Source organism: Nasonia vitripennis, assembly GCF_009193385.2.
Source record: "Nasonia vitripennis strain AsymCx chromosome 2 unlocalized genomic scaffold, Nvit_psr_1.1 chr2_random0006, whole genome shotgun sequence".
Taxonomy (NCBI): Eukaryota; Metazoa; Arthropoda; class Insecta; order Hymenoptera; family Pteromalidae; genus Nasonia; species Nasonia vitripennis.
The window spans coordinates 849150-870240 of NW_022279613.1; the positions used below are offsets into that span (position 1 = coordinate 849150).

A 21091-nucleotide genomic window follows, 5' to 3' on the forward strand; every position below is an offset into this window, starting at 1 on the left:
CATGCATCATCATATCCGTACCGCGTCATCAGATGTTTAAAAAATATATCTTACCAACATCGAATGCAAGCTGGCGTCGTGAATCGGCAAGAAATTCGAATGCAGGCTGCCCGTGTGGCACGTCGGTAAAATAGATAAGAACAAATTTTTAAACTCTATACATGCATCGAATTCAAATGCCGGCTGCTTGCGTCAGACGTTGTACGTCGCACGTCGGTATGACAGATTTACCCGTCGATAAGACAGATTTACCGGTTACTGACCGTCAATATACGGCGGCGCCGTAGCCACGCTGGCACCGTAGCCGCGCTGGCGCCGTAGCCGCGAAGCCTTTACTACTCGTCGAAAAAAGAAAAAATGTGAGAATGTTTTCAAACACCACCTGCCTCGGAAAGATTTATAACTTCTAAAATAATATTCTTGGATCCTGCAAAAGTGCTATTAATAGTTTAAACTGTTATGATAGACATTTTTTTTTTATTACAGTACTCAAAAAGGCCTTTGATGCATTTGATCATGAAAAAAAAGGATGTATTGGGACCGACATGGTTGGCACAATTTTAAGCATGCTTGGCTACGAACTTAGTGAAACAACATTACAAGAAATAATAGCAGAAGTAGATGAAGATGGTATGTATTTTTAATCTTGCATAAGTTTTAGCTTTATTTGTGATGTGTACTATTACTATGTTAAATTTGCCTTTAACAAAAAAAAAAAAAAATACAGTGCTTTAGAATTATTACATTGAGGAGACTAAACAACCTTGAAAGGCATTGCCCGCAGGAGAGGAGTAGAAACGAGATTCTGATATGCATATAATCTACTCTACAGGGGCCGCACATGAGTTCTTTTAAATAGATCTCTTGTCATTCGAAAATTACCCGCTGATTTATTCAAGGTCTATATATAATGTTTATTCCTATACAGCATAAAATATTTGGAAAAAATATCTTATGAAATATTCCACAGAAATATTTTTGTAATACATCTCAAATATTTCAAAAACATAAAATTTTAAAACGTATAAATATTTTTATGGAATATTTGTAAAATATAGAAGGAATATTTCATTACATATTTTACAAAATGATTATTAAATATTAATTTGTATTATTTCATGGAATATTTCTGTAATATTACCGTAATATTACTGTAATATTACATATGCCGAACGCAAAATTTTTTTAAAACTTTTTTGTTATATTTCAGTAATATTTTGTAAAATATTTCAAAATAATGTAAAGCAAGCGCGTTTATATAGAAAGTGATTCCTTCTTTATGTTGACTTCATCCCTCGGTGGATATCAACAAAGATTTAGTAGCTTTTATCGGTATACCCGTGGTAAGTGCAGCGTGAAGGGAAAGGAGTGAAAAAATGTTTCTTCTTATTCTCTTTGACGTTTCGGCGATCAGCGTCGCCCTCTTTAGAAAAAAACTGTCGAAGTTATGATTTATTCGATAAATATATACATAAGTTATACAATATTTTAGGATTAAAAGCAACAGGGTGTCACAACTTACGATTACAGAGCTGTCGTCAGTACATAATTCGAGGGAATCGAAGCTGCTCAGTTTGAAATTCGCTCAAAGTCTAATTTTTGCGGTGTTTGTATACAAAGTGCTATGCCAGATAGATCTAAGTGGTTTGTTGACATTTTTTCGGTACTGCGGTCAGCTCTGACGTCAGAGTTATGATTCATTTTACTGTTCCTTGTTTAAGCCAATAACGGAGGTGCGTTTATACCTTACTGAAAAAAATCGCGCGAAAATCGTGCGATAATCGTGCAAAAATTACGTGAGGATTTTGACCAATTTCTTACGCGATTCGTCGCGTGATTAGTCGCGCAAAAATCGCGCGATTATTCTAAAATAAATTTTTAAAAAAACTAAAATTGTTTAAAATGCAAAACTACTAACCGGGGTGGTCAGTTGACGTGTTACCATCCGGGTGGTAACAAGTAAACTGGCCACCCCGATTACTTATTTTGCAATATTTGCGACGAATCGCGCAATAATCGTGTGAGAAACTTTTTACTGAGATTTTTTTTCATGTATTGCGCGATAATAGCGCGAGAAATTGGTCGAGAACCGCACGCGACTTTTGCGCGATTTTCGCGCGATTATTTTTAGTAGGGTACACTATTTAGATGTTGTGTGTCTGCTATTTTGTTTATTTTGTTATCATGTAAGTGTATTTGTAGCATTTTAGATATTAGACGTTTGTTCAACTTTGTCTCTGTCTTGAATGTCAAAATTTTTTAAATTAAAAGTCTGATTTCGGTTTTTCGTGTGGTCATAACATTTTTAAATGACTTTTTATGATGATTTATGCGTACTCGTACACTCCTTTTTGTTTAACCTACATATGTAGCAGATCAGTTATGGCACTAATGTAATAGACAACATTATTTTCAATATTTTTGCCTTTTTTATCATTGCCTTTTATAATTATTGTCTTCATCTTCATTTTCTTCCATTCTTGCTCGCTAATTGTTTTGGAAGTGTTAGATTTGATCTTAGTGTGAAATGCTCACTTTCTTTCGCATTTTGATATATTAAAAACAAGTAAGACTAGTTATTACAAAGTAAATCAATCGATACCCTTCCCACTAGAATGCAACGTATAATAAGATATAGCAAACTCAGAATATGTAGGTCACAAGACGCTCTCGATAGTACAAAGTATAACACTATGCATCGGGACACTATCACATTATCATTAAACACCCTAAATACGAAACCGATAGTAATTGGCAAATCTAATAATTAATGAAATAGATAAGAACAAGGAACGACAACGTAAGGCAACGTAAGAATAAAAACAAATTTAAATTCGAATGTTGACAACAAAATCAGTTTAAAAAATCAATAATAATAGTATACTCACGTAAGACAATAATGATAAATTAGAGCAAAAATATAATAATGTAAAGACACACTGATATGCACGCGCACATTACGACTCAACGACAAGTAGAGAGAAAAATAAGAAGTCTACTGTACATCATGGACCGCGCATACCAGAAAGCGATGCACGTGCAATGAAGGGGAAACTCACAGAGCGCGCAGCGCTATCAGCAAGTGACACATAATTCACGCGCTCTGGAAGCTCGAGAAGCCGCCAAAGAGAACACCGCGCAAGCCGGCTCAAAACGCATAGAGGAGCTTCTTTAAGCCTGCAGATAAGAAAAGTAAATTAGAGGTTTGACAGAAGAAAAGCAGAAGGGGACTCGATGTACTAGAGAAGAGGATTTTTAATCTGGTTTTCTGATTAGCCCTCCCTGCAACGTCATATGTATTAAAAGCTCAAAATAAGGCAAGAAGCTGCATCTAGGCCTCCTAATTGGCCAAACATACACCCCACCGAAGAGACGAAAAATTGGAGATTACCTTTGCTACGAGGGCATAAAAGAGCCCAACAATAACGAATAGAGTAACGTCCGACATTACGAATAGAGTAACGTCCACTCTATGAACTGCTAGAAAAGTAGCGAAATCGGCATCAAAGTGTTTAAAATAAGTTAGGGTGTGTAATAAAATTTATTGCAGTTTCAAAAGTAATTTCGGCGGCTACTGGAGGGCGTTTTTATAGCTAGATCGCTAAGGTAGTCAGGCACCGACGGAGCTCAGACTTCGTGTTTCGCAGCTTTGTTCTCGTTCATGCTTACAAAGCAAACTAACCTGTAGTGTTCGGTGACAACTCTCATAAATTTAGGACATTACAGTAACAATCTTTTTCGGCAATAGTCATTGACAAAATCGGACATAACAGTAGACAATCTTTTTCGGCCATACTTATTGACAAAATCGGTTGTATAACTATTGTAGTGCAGTAGTTTTTTAATGTTACATATGTTTTTATTGTAAAATTTTTCGTTAGCTAATTTTATTGCCTTATCAACAAGATTGTATACCATGGAATTTTTTTGCGACATGGGATGTTGTGACATATAATTAAGGAATCCACCAGCGAATGTTAGTTTTGTGTACTAGTCAGTTAATAATTTGCCTGCATCTTTTATTAATAGGATATCTAAGAAGTATACGGAGTTATTACATAAAAAAAGTGGAACTCCAGTTATCAAAAAGTAATACACACCCAAAAATAGCCAAAAATCTAATCACAAAATACAAGCAAATTAAAAAAACACTGCCAATTCTTTGGCACGTAGCTTCCTCCAGAAAAATTTATAGTTTTAATAATAGATAAAATATTGTTTAAATATACAGTATATTAATGGTTTTAAAAATATTTTGGATCTTAATTATTTTACGGAAGGAACACCCGTCACAATATTAAATCCTATAATTTTCATGAAAAAATTTGAACCTCAATATTATAAATACCATAGGGTCCTCATAACCTCATAAAATCATAAATTCTCTTAAAATATTCTGAACTTTGGTTAGCGAGTTATAAGGTTTTACAAAAATAGTAATTTTCAAAGATCTATCTTTTCTCGGAATTTTAACCTAATATAAGTCTTTCCATTTTTGAAATCGTACGATATCGAAAACCCATTTTTTTTTGGTTTTCGATTTGAGCTCAAAGAGTAGTTGCCAAAATGGCTTAAAATTTTTACAGCAAATAGATATTATCGTTTTTTACAAAGTTTATTCTAGGAAAAAGCAAAAACAAATTATAAACGATTAGAACAACGACTTTTTTTATAAGAAACACAGTATATTAAAGTTTACGTAAACGGACACATTCTTGCGATGTTGTGGTTTACCAAAAATCCATAAAAAAAAAGAAGTTTTCTTGAAACCAATAATTTCATATTTAATGATTATTATGTGTTAGATTGATCGCGTTCATCCTATCGTGTGATTAGTTTTAGGCATCGTGTTATCTACCATCCTGCGAATTTCGAAGTAAACGAGACCAACCGCTGCGACATTCACCGCTCCTGTGGTAGATATTGTAGCCTCTTGAAGTTAGACAATCTTCCGTTCCTTTTTCAGATACAGAACTACTAACCACTTGTTGGTCGCTTTAGGCATGATTGCCACTGTCACGTCGCGTTGCGCTCCAGCAACTTCGAATATTAAGTTCACGTAAACTACGATAAGTAACTTCTGACCATTGTTACTTTGTGCTAGACAGCCGTCGCGTTATCGCACGCCGCCTGGAAATCTCAGTGCTAGTGGCTGACAAAGGCAAGAAGGCGGCCCTCGACAAGCTGCAAACCTAAAACTAAAGCTTAAAACCCGCCTACCCCATGCGCAGCGAGATCGGTAATAAAATACGGGGCATATTGGAGGAAGGCGAACCCCGACACGCTGTAAATCTAAAACCAAAGCTTCAAAATCAAATTACCCCACGCGCAGCGAGTTTCATAATAGAATACGTGGCACATCGAAGAAAGGTGAGCGAGAGCGAGAAAAAGATTGAAACTCGAAGCGCCACAAACACACCTAATCTACGTATAGCGAGTTCGACAATAAAATACGCAGCACATCGGAGGAAGGCGAACCTCGTCAAGCTGTAAATCTAACACTAAAGCTTCAAAGCCAAAGTACCACGCACGTAGCGAGTTTCGTAATAAAATACAGGGCACATCGGAGGAAGGCGATCCTCCACAAGCTGCAACCCTAAAACAAAAGCTTTAAACCCGCCTACCCCACGCGCAGCGAGTTCAATAATAAAATTCGGGTCTCATCGAAGGAAGGCGAAATTCGATAAGCTGTAAATCTAAAACTAAATTTCAAAACCAACTTACCCCACGTGCAGCAAGTATGATAATAAAATTCGGGGCACATAGAAGGAAGGCGAACCTCGACACGCTGCAAATCTAAAACCAAAGCTTCAAAATCAACCTACCCCACGCGCAGCGAGTTTCATAATAGAATACGTGGCACATCGAAGAAAGGTGAGCGAGAGCGAGAAAAATATTGAAACTCGAAGCGCCAGAAACACACCTAATCTACGTACAGCGAGTTCGACAATAAAATACCCGGCACATCGGAGGAAGGCGAACCTCGTCAAGCTGTAAATCTAAAACTAAAGCTTCAAAGCCAAATTACCCCGCGCGTAGCGAGTTTCGTAATAAAATACAGGGCACATCGGAGGAAGGCGAGCATCGACAAGCTGTAAATCTAAAACCAAAGCTTCCAAACCCACTTATCCCACGTGCACCGAGATCGGTAATAAAATACGGGGTATGTTGGAGGAAGGCGAACCTCCTCAAGCTGTAAATCTAAAACTAAAGCTTCAAAACCAAAGTACCCTACGCGCAGACAGTTCAATAATAAAATTCGGGGCTCATCGAAGGAAGGCAAAACCCGACAAGATGTAAATCTAAAACGAAAGCTTCAAAGCCAAATTACCCCACGCGTAGCGAGTTTCGTAATAAAATACAGGGCACATCGGAGGAAGGTCACCCTCGACAAGCTGTAAACCTAAAACAAAAGCTTTAAACCCGCCTACCCCACGCGCAGCGAGTTCAATAATAAAATACGTGGCTCATCGAAGGAAGGCGAATCTCTACACGCTGTAAATCTAAAACGAATGCTTCGAAGCCAAATTAGCCCGACGCGCAGCGAGTTTCGTAATAAAATACAGGGCACATCGGAGGAAGGCGACACCCGACAAGCTGTATACCTAAAACAAAAGCTTTAAACCCGCCTACTCCACGCGCAGCGAGTTCAATAATAAAATACGTGGCTCATCGAAGGAAGGCGAAACTCGAGAAACAGTAAATCTAAAACTAAAGCTTCAAAATCAACTTACCCCACGCGCAGCGAGTTCAATAATAAAATACGTGGCTCATCGAAGGAAGACGAACCTCGACACGCTGTAAATCTAACACCAAAGCTTCAAAATCAACTTACCCCACACGCAGCGAGTTTCATAATAGAATACGTGGTATATCGAAGAGAGGTGAGCGAGAGCGAGAAAAAGAATGAAACTCGAAGCGCCACAAACACACCTAATCTACGTACAGCGAGTGCGATAATAAAATATGGGGCACATCGGAGGAAGGCGGACCTCGACAAGCTGCAAACCTAAAACAAAAGCTTTAAACCCGCCTACCCCACGTGCACCGAGATCTGTAATAAAATACGGGGCATATTGGAGGAAGGCGAACCTCGTCAAGCTGTAAATCTAAAACTAAAGCTTCAAAACCATCTTACCCTACGCGCAGAGAGAATGATAATAAAATTCGGGGCACATCGGAGGAAGGCGACCCTCGACAAGCTGTAAACCTTAAACTAAAGCTTTAAACCCGCCTACCCCATGCGCAGCAAGTTCAATAATAAAATACGTGCCTCATCGATGGAAGGCGAACCTCCTCAAGCTGTAAATCTAAAACTAAAGCTTCAAAACCAAAGTACCCTACGCGCAGACACGTCAATAATAAAATTCGGGGCTCATCGATGGAAGGCAAAACCCGACAGGCTGTAAATCTAAAACGAAAACTTCAAAGCCAAATTACCCCACGCGTAGCGAGTTTCGTAATAAAATACAGGGCACATCGGAGGAAGGTCACCCTCGACAAGCTGTAAATCTAAAACGAAAGCTTCAAAATCAACTTACCCCACGTGCAGCAAGTATGATAATAAAATTCGGGGCTCATCGAAGGAAGGCGAACCTCGACACGCTGTAAATCTAACAACAAAGCTTCAAAATCAACTTACCCCACGCGCAGCGAGTTTCATAATAGAATACGTGGTATATCGAAGAGAGGTGAGCGAGAGCGAGAAAAAGATTGAAACTCGAAGCGCCACAGCACACCTAATCTACATACAGCGAGTGCGATAATAAAATATGGGGCACATCGGAGGAAGGCGGCCCTCGACAAGCTGCAAACCTAAAACAAAAGCTTTAAACCCGCCTACCCCACGTGCACCGAGATCTGTAATAAAATACGGGGCATATTGGAGGAAGGCGAACCTCGTCAAGCTGTAAATCTAAAACTAAAGCTTCAAAACCATCTTACCCTAGGCGCAGCAAGTATGATAATAAAATTCGGGGCACATAGAAGGAAGGCGAACCTCGACACGCTGCAAATCTAAAACCAAAGCTTCAAAATCAACCTACCCCACGCGCAGCGAGTTTCATAATAGAATACGTGGCACATCGAAGAAAGGTGAGCGAGAGCGAGAAAAAGATTGAAACTCGAAGCGCCAGAAACACACCTAATCTACGTACAGCGAGTTCGACAATAAAATACCCGGCACATCGGAGGAAGGCGAACCTCGTCAAGCTGTAAATCTAAAACTAAAGCTTCAAAGCCAAATTAGCCCGACGCGCAGCGAGTTTCGTAATAAAATACAGGGCACATCGGAGGAAGGCGACACCCGACAAGCTGCAAACCTAAAACAAAAGCTTTAAACCCGCCTACCCCACGTGCACCGAGATCTGTAATAAAATACGGGGCATATTGGAGGAAGGCGAACCTCGTCAAGCTGTAAATCTAAAACTAAAGCTTCAAAACCATCTTACCCTACGCGCAGCAAGTATGATAATAAAATTCGGGGCACATAGAAGGAAGGCGAACCTCGACACGCTGCAAATCTAAAACCAAAGCTTCAAAATCAACCTACCCCACGCGCAGCGAGTTTCATAATAGAATACGTGGCACATCGAAGAAAGGTGAGCGAGAGCGAGAAAAAGATTGAAACTCGAAGCGCCAGAAACACACCTAATCTACGTACAGCGAGTTCGACAATAAAATACCCGGCACATCGGAGGAAGGCGAACCTCGTCAAGCTGTAAATCTAAAACTAAAGCTTCAAAGCCAAATTAGCCCGACGCGCAGCGAGTTTCGTAATAAAATACAGGGCACATCGGAGGAAGGCGACACCCGACAAGCTGCAAACCTAAAACAAAAGCTTTAAACCCGCCTACCCCACGTGCACCGAGATCTGTAATAAAATACGGGGCATATTGGAGGAAGGCAAACCTCCTCAAGCTGTAAATCTAAAACTAAAGCTTCAAAACCAAAGTACCCTACGCCCAGACAGTTCAATAATAAAATTCGGGGCTCATCGAAGGAAGGCAAAACCCGACAAGATGTAAATCTAAAACGAAAGCTTCAAAGCCAAATTACCCCACGCGTAGCGAGTTTCGTAATAAAATACAGGGCACATCGGAGGAAGGTCACCCTCGACAAGCTGTAAACCTAAAACAAAAGCTTTAAACCCGCCTACCCCACGCGCAGCGAGTTCAATAATAAAATACGTGGCACATCGAAGGAAGGCGAATCTCTACAGGCTGTAAATCTAAAACGAAAACTTCAAAGCCAAATTACCCCACGCGTAGCGAGTTTCGTAATAAAATACAGGGCACATCGGAGGAAGGTCACCCTCGACAAGCTGTAAACCTAAAACAAAAGCTTTAAACCCGCCTACCCTACGCGCAGCGAGTTCAATAATAAAATTCGGGGCTCATCGAAGGAAGGCGAAACTCGACAAGCTGTAAATCTAAAACGAAAGCTTCAAAATCAACTTACCCCACGTGCAGCAAGTATGATAATAAAATTCGGGGCTCATCGAAGGAAGGCGAACCTCGACACGCTGTAAATCTAACAACAAAGCTTCAAAATCAACTTACCCCACGCGCAGCGAGTTTCATAATAGAATACGTGGTATATCGAAGAGAGGTGAACGAGAGCGAGAAAAAGATTGAAACTAGAAGCGCCACAGCACACCTAATCTACATACAGCGAGTGCGATAATAAAATATGTGGCACATCGGAGGAAGGCGGCCCTCGACAAGCTGCAAACCTAAAACAAAAGCTTTAAACCCGCCTACCCCACGTGCACCGAGATCTGTAATAAAATACGGGGCATATTGGAGGAAGGCGAACCTCGTCAAGCTGTAAATCTAAAACTAAAGCTTGAAAACCATCGTACCCTACGCGCAGCAAGTATGATAATAAAATTCGGGGCACATAGAAGGAAGGCGAACCTCGACACGCTGCAAATCTAAAACCAAAGCTTCAAAATCAACCTACCCCACGCGCAGCGAGTTTCATAATAGAATACGTGGCACATCGAAGAAAGGTGAGCGAGAGCGAGAAAAAGATTGAAACTCGAAGAGCCAGAAACACACCTAATCTACGTACAGCGAGTTCGACAATAAAATACCCGGCACATCGGAGGAAGGCGAACCTCGTCAAGATGTAAATCTAAAACGAAAGCTTCAAAGCCAAATTACCCCACGCGTAGCGAGTTTCGTAATAAAATACAGGGCACATCGGAGGAAGGTCACCCTCGACAAGCTGTAAACCTAAAACAAAAGCTTTAAACCCGCCTACCCCACGCGCAGCGAGTTCAATAATAAAATACGTGGCTCATCGAAGGAAGGCGAATCTCTACACGCTGTAAATCTAAAACGAATGCTTCGAAGCCAAATTAGCCCGACGCGCAGCGAGTTTCGTAATAAAATATAGGGCACATCGGAGGAAGGCGACACCCGACAAGCTGTATACCTAAAACAAAAGCTTTAAACCCGCCTACTCCACGCGCAGCGAGTTCAATAATAAAATACGTGGCTCATCGAAGGAAGGCGAAACTCGAGAAACAGTAAATCTAAAACTAAAGCTTCAAAATCAACTTACCCCACGCGCAGCGAGTTTCATAATAGAATACGTGGTATATCGAAGAGAGGTGAGCGAGAGCGAGAAAAAGAATGAAACTCGAAGCGCCACAAACACACCTAATCTACGTACAGCGAGTTCGATAATAAAATATGGGGCACATCGGAGGAAGGCGGACCTCGACAAGCTGCAAACCTAAAACAAAAGCTTTAAACCCGCCTACCCCACGTGCACCGAGATCTGTAATAAAATACGGGGCATATTGGAGGAAGGCGAACCTCGTCAAGCTGTAAATCTAAAACTAAAGCTTCAAAACCATCTTACCCTACGCGCAGAGAGAATGATAATAAAATTCGGGGCACATCGGAGGAAGGCGACCCTCGACAAGCTGTAAACCTTAAACTAAAGCTTTAAACCCGCCTACCCCATGCGCAGCAAGTTCAATAATAAAATACGTGCCTCATCGATGGAAGGCGAACCTCCTCAAGCTGTAAATCTAAAACTAAAGCTTCAAAACCAAAGTACCCTACGCGCAGACACGTCAATAATAAAATTCGGGGCTCATCGAAGGAAGGCAAAACCCGACAAGCTGTAAATCTAAAACGAAAACTTCAAAGCCAAATTACCCCACGCGTAGCGAGTTTCGTAATAAAATACAGGGCACATCGGAGGAAGGTCACCCTCGACAAGCTGTAAACCTAAAACAAAAGCTTTAAACCCGCCTACCCTACGCGCAGCGAGTTCAATAATAAAATTCGGGGCTCATCGAAGGAAGGCGAAACTCGACAAGCTGTAAATCTAAAACGAAAGCTTCAAAATCAACTTACCCCACGTGCAGCAAGTATGATAATAAAATTCGGGGCTCATCGAAGGATGGCGAGAAAGAGTGAGAAAAATATCTAATACTAAAGCTTTAAACCAAACTCCCCACGCGCAGCGAGTTCAATAATAAAATACGTGGCACATCGAAAGAAAGCGAACCTCGACCAGCTGTAAATCTAAAACTAAAGCATTAGACCCACCTACCTATAGCCCAGCGAGTTCAATAATAAAATACGTGCCACATAGAAGGATGGCTAGCAAGAGTGAGAAAAATATCTAATACTAAAGCTTTAAACCAAACTACCCTACGCGCAGCGAGTTCAATAATAAAATACGTGGCACATCCAAGGAAGGCGAGCAAGAGTGTGAAAAAAATCTTTAACGAATCTAAACAGCTTCGACTCCCACTTACCCCGCGCGCAGCGAGTTCAATAATAAAATACGTGGCACATCCATGGAAGGCGAGCAAGAGTGTGAAAAAAATCTATAAATAAAGCATTAGACCCACCTACCTATAGCCCAGCGAGTTCAATAATAAAATACGTGGCACATCGAAAGAAAGCGAACCTCGACCAGCTGTAAATCTTAAACTAAAGCATTAGACCCACCTACCTATAGCCCAGCGAGTTCAATAATAAAATACGTGCCACATAGAAGGATGGCTAGCAAGAGTGAGAAAAATATCTAATACTAAAGCTTTAAACCAAACTACCCTACGCGCAGCGAGTTCAATAATAAAATACGTGGCACATCGAAGGATGGCGAGCAAGAATGAGAAAAAATCGAAAACTAAAGCTTTAAACTAAACTACCCTACGCGCAGCGAGTTCAATAATAAAATACGTGGCACATCGAAAGAAAGCGAACCTCGACCAGCTGTAAATCTTAAACTAAAGCATTAGACCCACCTACCTATAGCCCAGCGAGTTCAATAATAAAATACGTGCCACATAGAAGGATGGCTAGCAAGAGTGAGAAAAATATCTAATACTAAAGCTTTAAACCAAACTACCCTACGCGCAGCGAGTTCAATAATAAAATACGTGGCACATCGAAGGATGGCGAGCAAGAATGAGAAAAAATCGAAAACTAAAGCTTTAAACGCTCTTACCCCACGCGCAGCGAGTTCAATAATAAAATACGTGGCACATCCAAGGATGGCGAGCAAGAGTGAGAAAAATATCTAATACTAAAGCTTTAAACCAAACTACCCTACGCGCAGCGAGTTCAATAATAAAATACGTGGCACATCGAAGGATGGCGAGCAAGAATGAGAAAAAATCGAAAACTAAAGCTTTAAGCCAAACGACCCTACGCGCAGCGAGTTGAATAATAAAATACGTGGCACATAGGAGGATGGCGAGCAAGAATGAGAACAAAATCTATAACGAATCTAAACAGCTTCCACTCCCACTTACCTCATGAGCAGCGAGTTCAATAATAAAATACGTGGCACATAGAAGGATGGCTAGCAATAGTGAGAAAAATATCTAATACTGAAGCTTTAAACCAAACTACCCTACGCGCAGCGAGTTCAATAATAAAATACGTGGCACATAGAAGGATGGCTAGCAAGAGTGAGAAAAAAATCTAAAACCAAAGATTTCAAACCCTCTTACCCCACGCGCAGCGAGTTCAATAATAAAATACGTGGCACATCCAAGGATGGCGAGCAAGAGTGAGAAAAATATCTAATACTAAAGCTTTAAACCAAACTACCCTACGCGCAGCGAGTTCAATAATAAAATACGTGTCACATAGAAGGATGGCTAGCAAGAGTGAGAAAAATATCTAATACTAAAGCTTTAAACCAAACTACGCTACGCGCAGCGAGTTCAATAATAAAATACGTGGCACATCGAAGGATGGCGAGAAAGAGTGAGAACAAAATCTATAACGAATCTAAACAGCTTCCACTCCCACTTACCTCATGAGCAGCGAGTTCAATAATAAAATACGTGGCACATAGAAGGATGGCTAGCAATAGTGAGAAAAATATCTAATACTGAAGCTTTAAACCAAACTACCCTACGCGCAGCGAGTTCAATAATAAAATACGTGGCACATAGAAGGATGGCGAGCAAAAATGAGAACAAAATCTATAACGAATCTAAACAGCTTCCACTCCCACTTACCTCATGAGCAGCGAGTTCAATAATAAAATACGTGGCACATAGAAGGATGGCTAGCAATAGTGAGAAAAATATCTAATACTGAAGCTTTAAACCAAACTACCCTACGCGCAGCGAGTTCAATAATAAAATACGTGGCACATAGAAGGATGGCTAGCAAGAGTGAGAAAAAAATCTAAAACCAAAGATTTCAAACCCTCTTACCCCACGCGCAGCGAGTTCAATAATAAAATACGTGGCACATCCCAGGATGGCGAGCAAGAGTGAGAAAAATATCTAATACTAAAGCTTTAAACCAAACTACCCTACGCGCAGCGAGTTCAATAATAAAATACGTGGCACATGGAAGGATGGCTAGCAAGAGTGAGAAAAATATCTAATACTAAAGCTTTAAACCAAACTACCCTACGCGCAGCGAGTTCAATAATAAAATACGTGGCACATCGATGGAAGGCGAGCAAGAGTGTGAAAGAAATCTATAACGAATCTAAACAGCTTCCACTCGCACTTACCCCACGCGCATCGAGTTCAATAATAAAATACGTGGCACATCCAAGGAAGGCGAGCAAGAGTGTGAAAAAAATCTATAACGAATCTAAACAGCTTCCACTCCCACTTACCCCGCGCGCAGCGAGTTCAATAATAAAATACGTGGCTCATCGAAGGATGGCGAGCAAGAATGAGAAAAATTCGAAAACTAAAGCTTTAAACCAAACGACCCTACGCGCAGCGAGTTGAATAATAAAATACGTGGCACATAGGAGGATGGCGAGCAAGAATGAGAACAAAATCTATAACGAATCTAAACAGCTTCCACTCCCACTTACCTCATGAGCAGCGAGTTCAATAATAAAATACGTGGCACATAGAAGGATGGCTAGCAATAGTGAGAAAAATATCTAATACGGAAGCTTTAAACCAAACTACCCTACGCGTAGTGAGCTCAATAATAAAATACGTGGCACATCCAAGGAAGGCGAGCAAGAGTGTGAAAAAAATCTATAACGAATCTAAACAGCTTCCACTCGCACTTACCCCACGCGCATCGAGTTCAATAATAAAATACGTGGCTCATCGAAGGAAGGCGAAACTCGAGAAACAGTAAATCTAAAACTAAAGCTTCAAAATCAACTTACCCCACGCGCAGCGAGTTTCATAATAGAATACGTGGTATATCGAAGAGAGGTGAGCGAGAGCGAGAAAAAGAATGAAACTCGAAGCGCCACAAACACACCTAATCTACGTACAGCGAGTGCGATAATAAAATATGGGGCACGTCGGAGGAAGGCGGACCTCGACAAGCTGCAAACCTAAAACAAAAGCTTTAAACCCGCCTACCCCACGTGCACCGAGATCTGTAATAAAATACGGGGCATATTGGAGGAAGGCGAACCTCGTCAAGCTGTAAATCTAAAACTAAAGCTTCAAAACCATCTTACCCTACGCGCAGAGAGAATGATAATAAAATTCGGGGCACATCGGAGGAAGGCGACCCTCGACAAGCTGTAAACCTTAAACTAAAGCTTTAAACCCGCCTACCCCATGCGCAGCAAGTTCAATAATAAAATACGTGCCTCATCGATGGAAGGCGAACCTCCTCAAGCTGTAAATCTAAAACTAAAGCTTCAAAACCAAAGTACCCTACGCGCAGACACGTCAATAATAAAATTCGGGGCTCATCGAAGGAAGGCAAAACCCGACAAGCTGTAAATCTAAAACGAAAACTTCAAAGCCAAATTACCCCACGCGTAGCGAGTTTCGTAATAAAATACAGGGCACATCGGAGGAAGGTCACCCTCGACAAGCTGTAAACCTAAAACAAAAGCTTTAAACCCGCCTACCCTACGCGCAGCGAGTTCAATAATAAAATTCGGGGCTCATCGAAGGAAGGCGAAACTCGACAAGCTGTAAATCTAAAACGAAAGCTTCAAAATCAACTTACCCCACGTGCAGCAAGTATGATAATAAAATTCGGGGCTCATCGAAGGATGGCGAGAAAGAGTGAGAAAAATATCTAATACTAAAGCTTTAAACCAAACTCCCCACGCGCAGCGAGTTCAATAATAAAATACGTGGCACATCGAAAGAAAGCGAACCTCGACCAGCTGTAAATCTAAAACTAAAGCATTAGACCCACCTACCTATAGCCCAGCGAGTTCAATAATAAAATACGTGCCACATAGAAGGATGGCTAGCAAGAGTGAGAAAAATATCTAATACTAAAGCTTTAAACCAAACTACCCTACGCGCAGCGAGTTCAATAATAAAATACGTGGCACATCGAAGGATGGCGAGCAAGAATGAGAAAAAATAGAAAACTAGAGCTTTAAACTAAACTACCCTACGCGCAGCGAGTTCAATAATAAAATACGTGGCACATCGAAAGAAAGCGAACCTCGACCAGCTGTAAATCTTAAACTAAAGCATTAGACCCACCTACCTATAGCCCAGCGAGGTCAATAATAAAATACGTGCCACATAGAAGGATGGCTAGCAAGAGTGAGAAAAATATCTAATACTAAAGCTTTAAACCAAACTACCCTACGCGCAGCGAGTTCAATAATAAAATACGTGGCACATCGAAGGATGGCGAGCAAGAATGAGAAAAAATCGAAAACTAAAGCTTTAAACCCTCTTACCCCACGCGCAGCGAGTTCAATAATAAAATACGTGGCACATCCAAGGATGGCGAGCAAGAGTGAGAAAAATATCTAATACTAAAGCTTTAAACCAAACTACCCTACGCGCAGCGAGTTCAATAATAAAATACGTGGCACATCGAAGGATGGCGAGCAAGAATGAGAAAAAATCGAAAACTAAAGCTTTAAGCCAAACGACCCTACGCGCAGCGAGTTGAATAATAAAATACGTGGCACATAGGAGGATGGCGAGCAAGAATGAGAACAAAATCTATAACGAATCTAAACAGCTTCCACTCCCACTTACCTCATGAGCAGCGAGTTCAATAATAAAATACGTGGCACATAGAAGGATGGCTAGCAATAGTGAGAAAAATATCTAATACTGAAGCTTTAAACCAAACTACCCTACGCGCAGCGAGTTCAATAATAAAATACGTGGCACATAGAAGGATGGCTAGCAAGAGTGAGAAAAAAATCTAAAACCAAAGATTTCAAACCCTCTTACCCCACGCGCAGCGAGTTCAATAATAAAATACGTGGCACATCCAAGGATGGCGAGCAAGAGTGAGAAAAATATCTAATACTAAAGCTTTAAACCAAACTACCCTACGCGCAGCGAGTTCAATAATAAAATACGTGTCACATAGAAGGATGGCTAGCAAGAGTGAGAAAAATATCTAATACTAAAGCTTTAAACCAAACTACGCTACGCGCAGCGAGTTCAATAATAAAATACGTGGCACATCGAAGGATGGCGAGAAAGAGTGAGAACAAAATCTATAACGAATCTAAACAGCTTCCACTCCCACTTACCTCATGAGCAGCGAGTTCAATAATAAAATACGTGGCACATAGAAGGATGGCTAGCAAGAGTGAGAAAAAAATCTAAAACCAAAGATTTCAAACCCTCTTACCCCACGCGCAGCGAGTTCAATAATAAAATACGTGGCACATCCAAGGATGGCGAGCAAGAGTGAGAAAAATATCTAATACTAAAGCTTTAAACCAAACTACCCTACGCGCAGCGAGTTCAATAATAAAATACGTGGCACATGGAAGGATGGCTAGCAAGAGTGAGAAAAATATCTAATACTAAAGCTTTAAACCAAACTACCCTACGCGCAGCGAGTTCAATAATAAAATACGTGGCACATCGATGGAAGGCGAGCAAGAGTGTGAAAGAAATCTATAACGAATCTAAACAGCTTCCACTCGCACTTACCCCACGCGCATCGAGTTCAATAATAAAATACGTGGCACATCCAAGGAAGGCGAGCAAGAGTGTTAAAAAAATCTATAACGAATCTAAACAGCTTCCACTCGCACTTACCCCACGCGCATCGAGTTCAATAATAAAATGCGTGGCACATCCAAGCAAGGCGAGCAAGAGTGTGAAAAAAATCTATAACGAATCTAAACAGCTTCCACTCGCACTTACCCCACGCGCATCGAGTTCAATAATAAAATACGTGGCATATCCAAGGAAGGCGAGCAAGAGTGTGAAAAAAATCTATAACGAATCTAAACAGCTTCCACTCCCACTTACCCCGCGCGCAGCGAGTTCAATAATAAAATACGTGGCTCATCGAAGGATGGCGAGCAAGAATGAGAAAAAATCGAAAACTGAAGCTTTAAACCAAACGACCCTACGCGCAGCTAGTTGAATAATAAAATACGTGGCACATAGGAGGATGGCGAGCAAGAATGAGAACAAAATCTATAACGAATCTAAACAGCTTCCACTCCCACTTACCTCATGAGCAGCGAGTTCAATAATAAAATACGTGGCACATAGAAGGATGGCTAGCAATAGTGAGAAAAATATCTAATACGGAAGCTTTAAACCAAACTTCCCTACGCGCAGCGAGTTCAATAATAAAATACGTGGCACATCGAAGAAAGGCGAGCTAGGGTGAGAAAATATTTAATACTGAAGCTTTAAACCAAACTACGCGTAGTGAGCTCAATAATGAAATACGTGGCACATCCAAGGAAGGTGAGCAATAGTGTGAAAAAAATCTATAACGAATCTAAACAGCTTCCTCTCCCACTTACCCCACGCGCAGCGAGTTCAATAATAAAATACGCGGCACATCGAAGGATGGCGAGCAAGAGTGAGAAAAATATCTAATACTGAAGCTTTAAGCCAAACTACCCTACGCGTAGTGAGCTCAATAATAAAATACGTGGCACATCCAAGGAAGGCGAGCAAGAGTGTGAAAAAAATCTATAACGAATCTAAACAGCTTCCACTCCCACTTACCCCGCGCGCAGCGAGTTCAATAATAAAATACGTGGCACATCGAAGGATGGCGAGCAAGAGTGAGAAAAATATCTAATACTGAAGCTTTAAGCCAAACTACCCGACGCGTAGTCAGCTCAATAATAAAATACGTGGCACATCCAAGGAAGGCGAGCAGGAGTGGGAAAAAAATCTAAAACCAAAGATTTCAAACCCACTTCCCCTACGCGCAGCGAGTTGAATAATAAAATACGTGGCACATCCAAGGAAGGCGAGCAAGAGTGTTAAAAAAATCTATAACGAATCTAAACAGCTTCCACTCGCACTTACCCCACGCGCATCGAGTTCAATAATAAAATGCGTGGCACATCCAAGCAAGGCGAGCAAGAGTGTGAAAAAAATCTATAACGAATCTAAACAGCTTCCACTCGCACTTACCCCACGCGCATCGAGTTCAATAATAAAATACGTGGCATATCCAAGGAAGGCGAGCAAGAGTGTGAAAAAAATCTATAACGAATCTAAACAGCTTCCACTCCCACTTACCCCGCGCGCAGCGAGTTCAATAATAAAATACGTGGCTCATCGAAGGATGGCGAGCAAGAATGAGAAAAAATCGAAAACTGAAGCTTTAAACCAAACTACCCTACGCGCAGCGAGTTCAATAATAAAATACGTGGCACATCGAAGAAAGGCGAGCTAGGGTGAGAAAATATTTAATACTGAAGCTTTAAACCAAACTACGCGTAGTGAGCTCAATAATGAAATACGTGGCACATCCAAGGAAGGTGAGCAATAGTGTGAAAAAAATCTATAACGAATCTAAACAGCTTCCTCTCCCACTTACCCCACGTGCAGCGAGTTCAATAATAAAATACGTGGCACATCGAAGGATGGCGAGCAAGAGTGAGAAAAATATCTAATACTGAAGCTTTAAACCAAACTACCCTACGCGCAGCGAATCTATAACGAATCTAAACAGCTTCCACTCCCACTTACCTCATGAGCAGCGAGTTCAATAATAAAATACGTGGCACATAGAAGGATGGCTAGCAATAGTGAGAAAAATATCTAATACTGAAGCTTTAAACCAAACTACCCTACGCGCAGCGAGTTCAATAATAAAATACGTGGCACATAGAAGGATGGCGAGCAAAAATGAGAACAAAATCTATAACGAATCTAAACAGCTTCCACTCCCACTTACCTGATGAGCAGCGAGTTCAATAATAAAATACGTGGCACATAGAAGGATGGCTAGCAATAGTGTGAAAAAAATCTATAACGAATCTAAACAGCTTCCTCTCCCACTTACCCCACGTGCACCGAGATCTGTAATAAAATACGGGGCATATTGGAGGAAGGCGAACCTCGTCAAGCTGTAAATCTAAAACTAAAGCTTCAAAACCATCTTACCCTACGCGCAGAGAGAATGATAATAAAATTCGGGGCACATCGGAGGAAGGCGACCCTCGACAAGCTGTAAACCTTAAACTAAAGCTTTAAACCCGCCTACCCCATGCGCAGCAAGTTCAATAATAAAATACGTGCCTCATCGATGGAAGGCGAACCTCCTCAAGCTGTAAATCTAAAACTAAAGCTTCAAAACCAAAGTACCCTACGCGCAGACACGTCAATAATAAAATTCGGGGCTCATCGAAGGAAGGCAAAACCCGACAAGCTGTAAATCTAAAACGAAAACTTCAAAGCCAAATTACCCCACGCGTAGCGAGTTTCGTAATAAAATACAGGGCACATCGGAGGAAGGTCACCCTCGACAAGCTGTAAACCTAAAACAAAAGCTTTAAACCCGCCTACCCTACGCGCAGCGAGTTCAATAATAAAATTCGGGGCTCATCGAAGGAAGGCGAAACTCGACAAGCTGTAAATCTAAAACGAAAGCTTCAAAATCAACTTACCCCACGTGCAGCAAGTATGATAATAAAATTCGGGGCTCATCGAAGGATGGCGAGAAAGAGTGAGAAAAATATCTAATACTAAAGCTTTAAACCAAACTCCCCACGCGCAGCGAGTTCAATAATAAAATACGTGGCACATCGAAAGAAAGCGAACCTCGACCAGCTGTAAATCTAAAACTAAAGCATTAGACCCACCTACCTATAGCCCAGCGAGTTCAATAATAAAATACGTGCCACATAGAAGGATGGCTAGCAAGAGTGAGAAAAATATCTAATACTAAAGCTTTAAACCAAACTACCCTACGCGCAGCGAGTTCAATAATAAAATACGTGGCACATCGAAGGATGGCGAGCAAGAATGAGAAAAAATAGAAAACTAAAGCTTTAAACTAAACTACCCTACGCGCAGCGAGTTCAATAATAAAATACGTGGCACATCGAAAGAAAGCGAACCTCGACCAGCTGTAAATCTTAAACTAAAGCATTAGACCCACCTACCTATAGCCCAGCGAGGTCAATAATAAAATACGTGCCACATAGAAGGATGGCTAGCAAGAGTGAGAAAAATATCTAATACTAAAGCTTTAAACCAAACTACCCTACGCGCAGCGAGTTCAATAATAAAATACGTGGCACATCGAAGGATGGCGAGCAAGAATGAGAAAAAATCGAAAACTAAAGCTTTAAACCCTCTTACCCCACGCGCAGCGAGTTCAATAATAAAATACGTGGCACATCCAAGGATGGCGAGCAAGAGTGAGAAAAATATCTAATACTAAAGCTTTAA

General features: G+C 41.0%; 1 protein-coding gene across 1 annotated transcript in view; it reads left to right on the forward strand.

Annotated features, from left to right (window-relative positions):
- Positions 1-21091, forward strand: part of LOC100679367 (troponin C, isoallergen Bla g 6.0101) — a 262384-nt gene that overhangs the window by 89722 nt on the left and 151571 nt on the right. The window contains exon 3 of the mRNA XM_031925191.2: positions 487-630. Within this exon, the coding sequence (XP_031781051.1) occupies positions 487-630 (144 nt within the window). The remainder of the gene's footprint in view (positions 1-486; positions 631-21091) is intronic.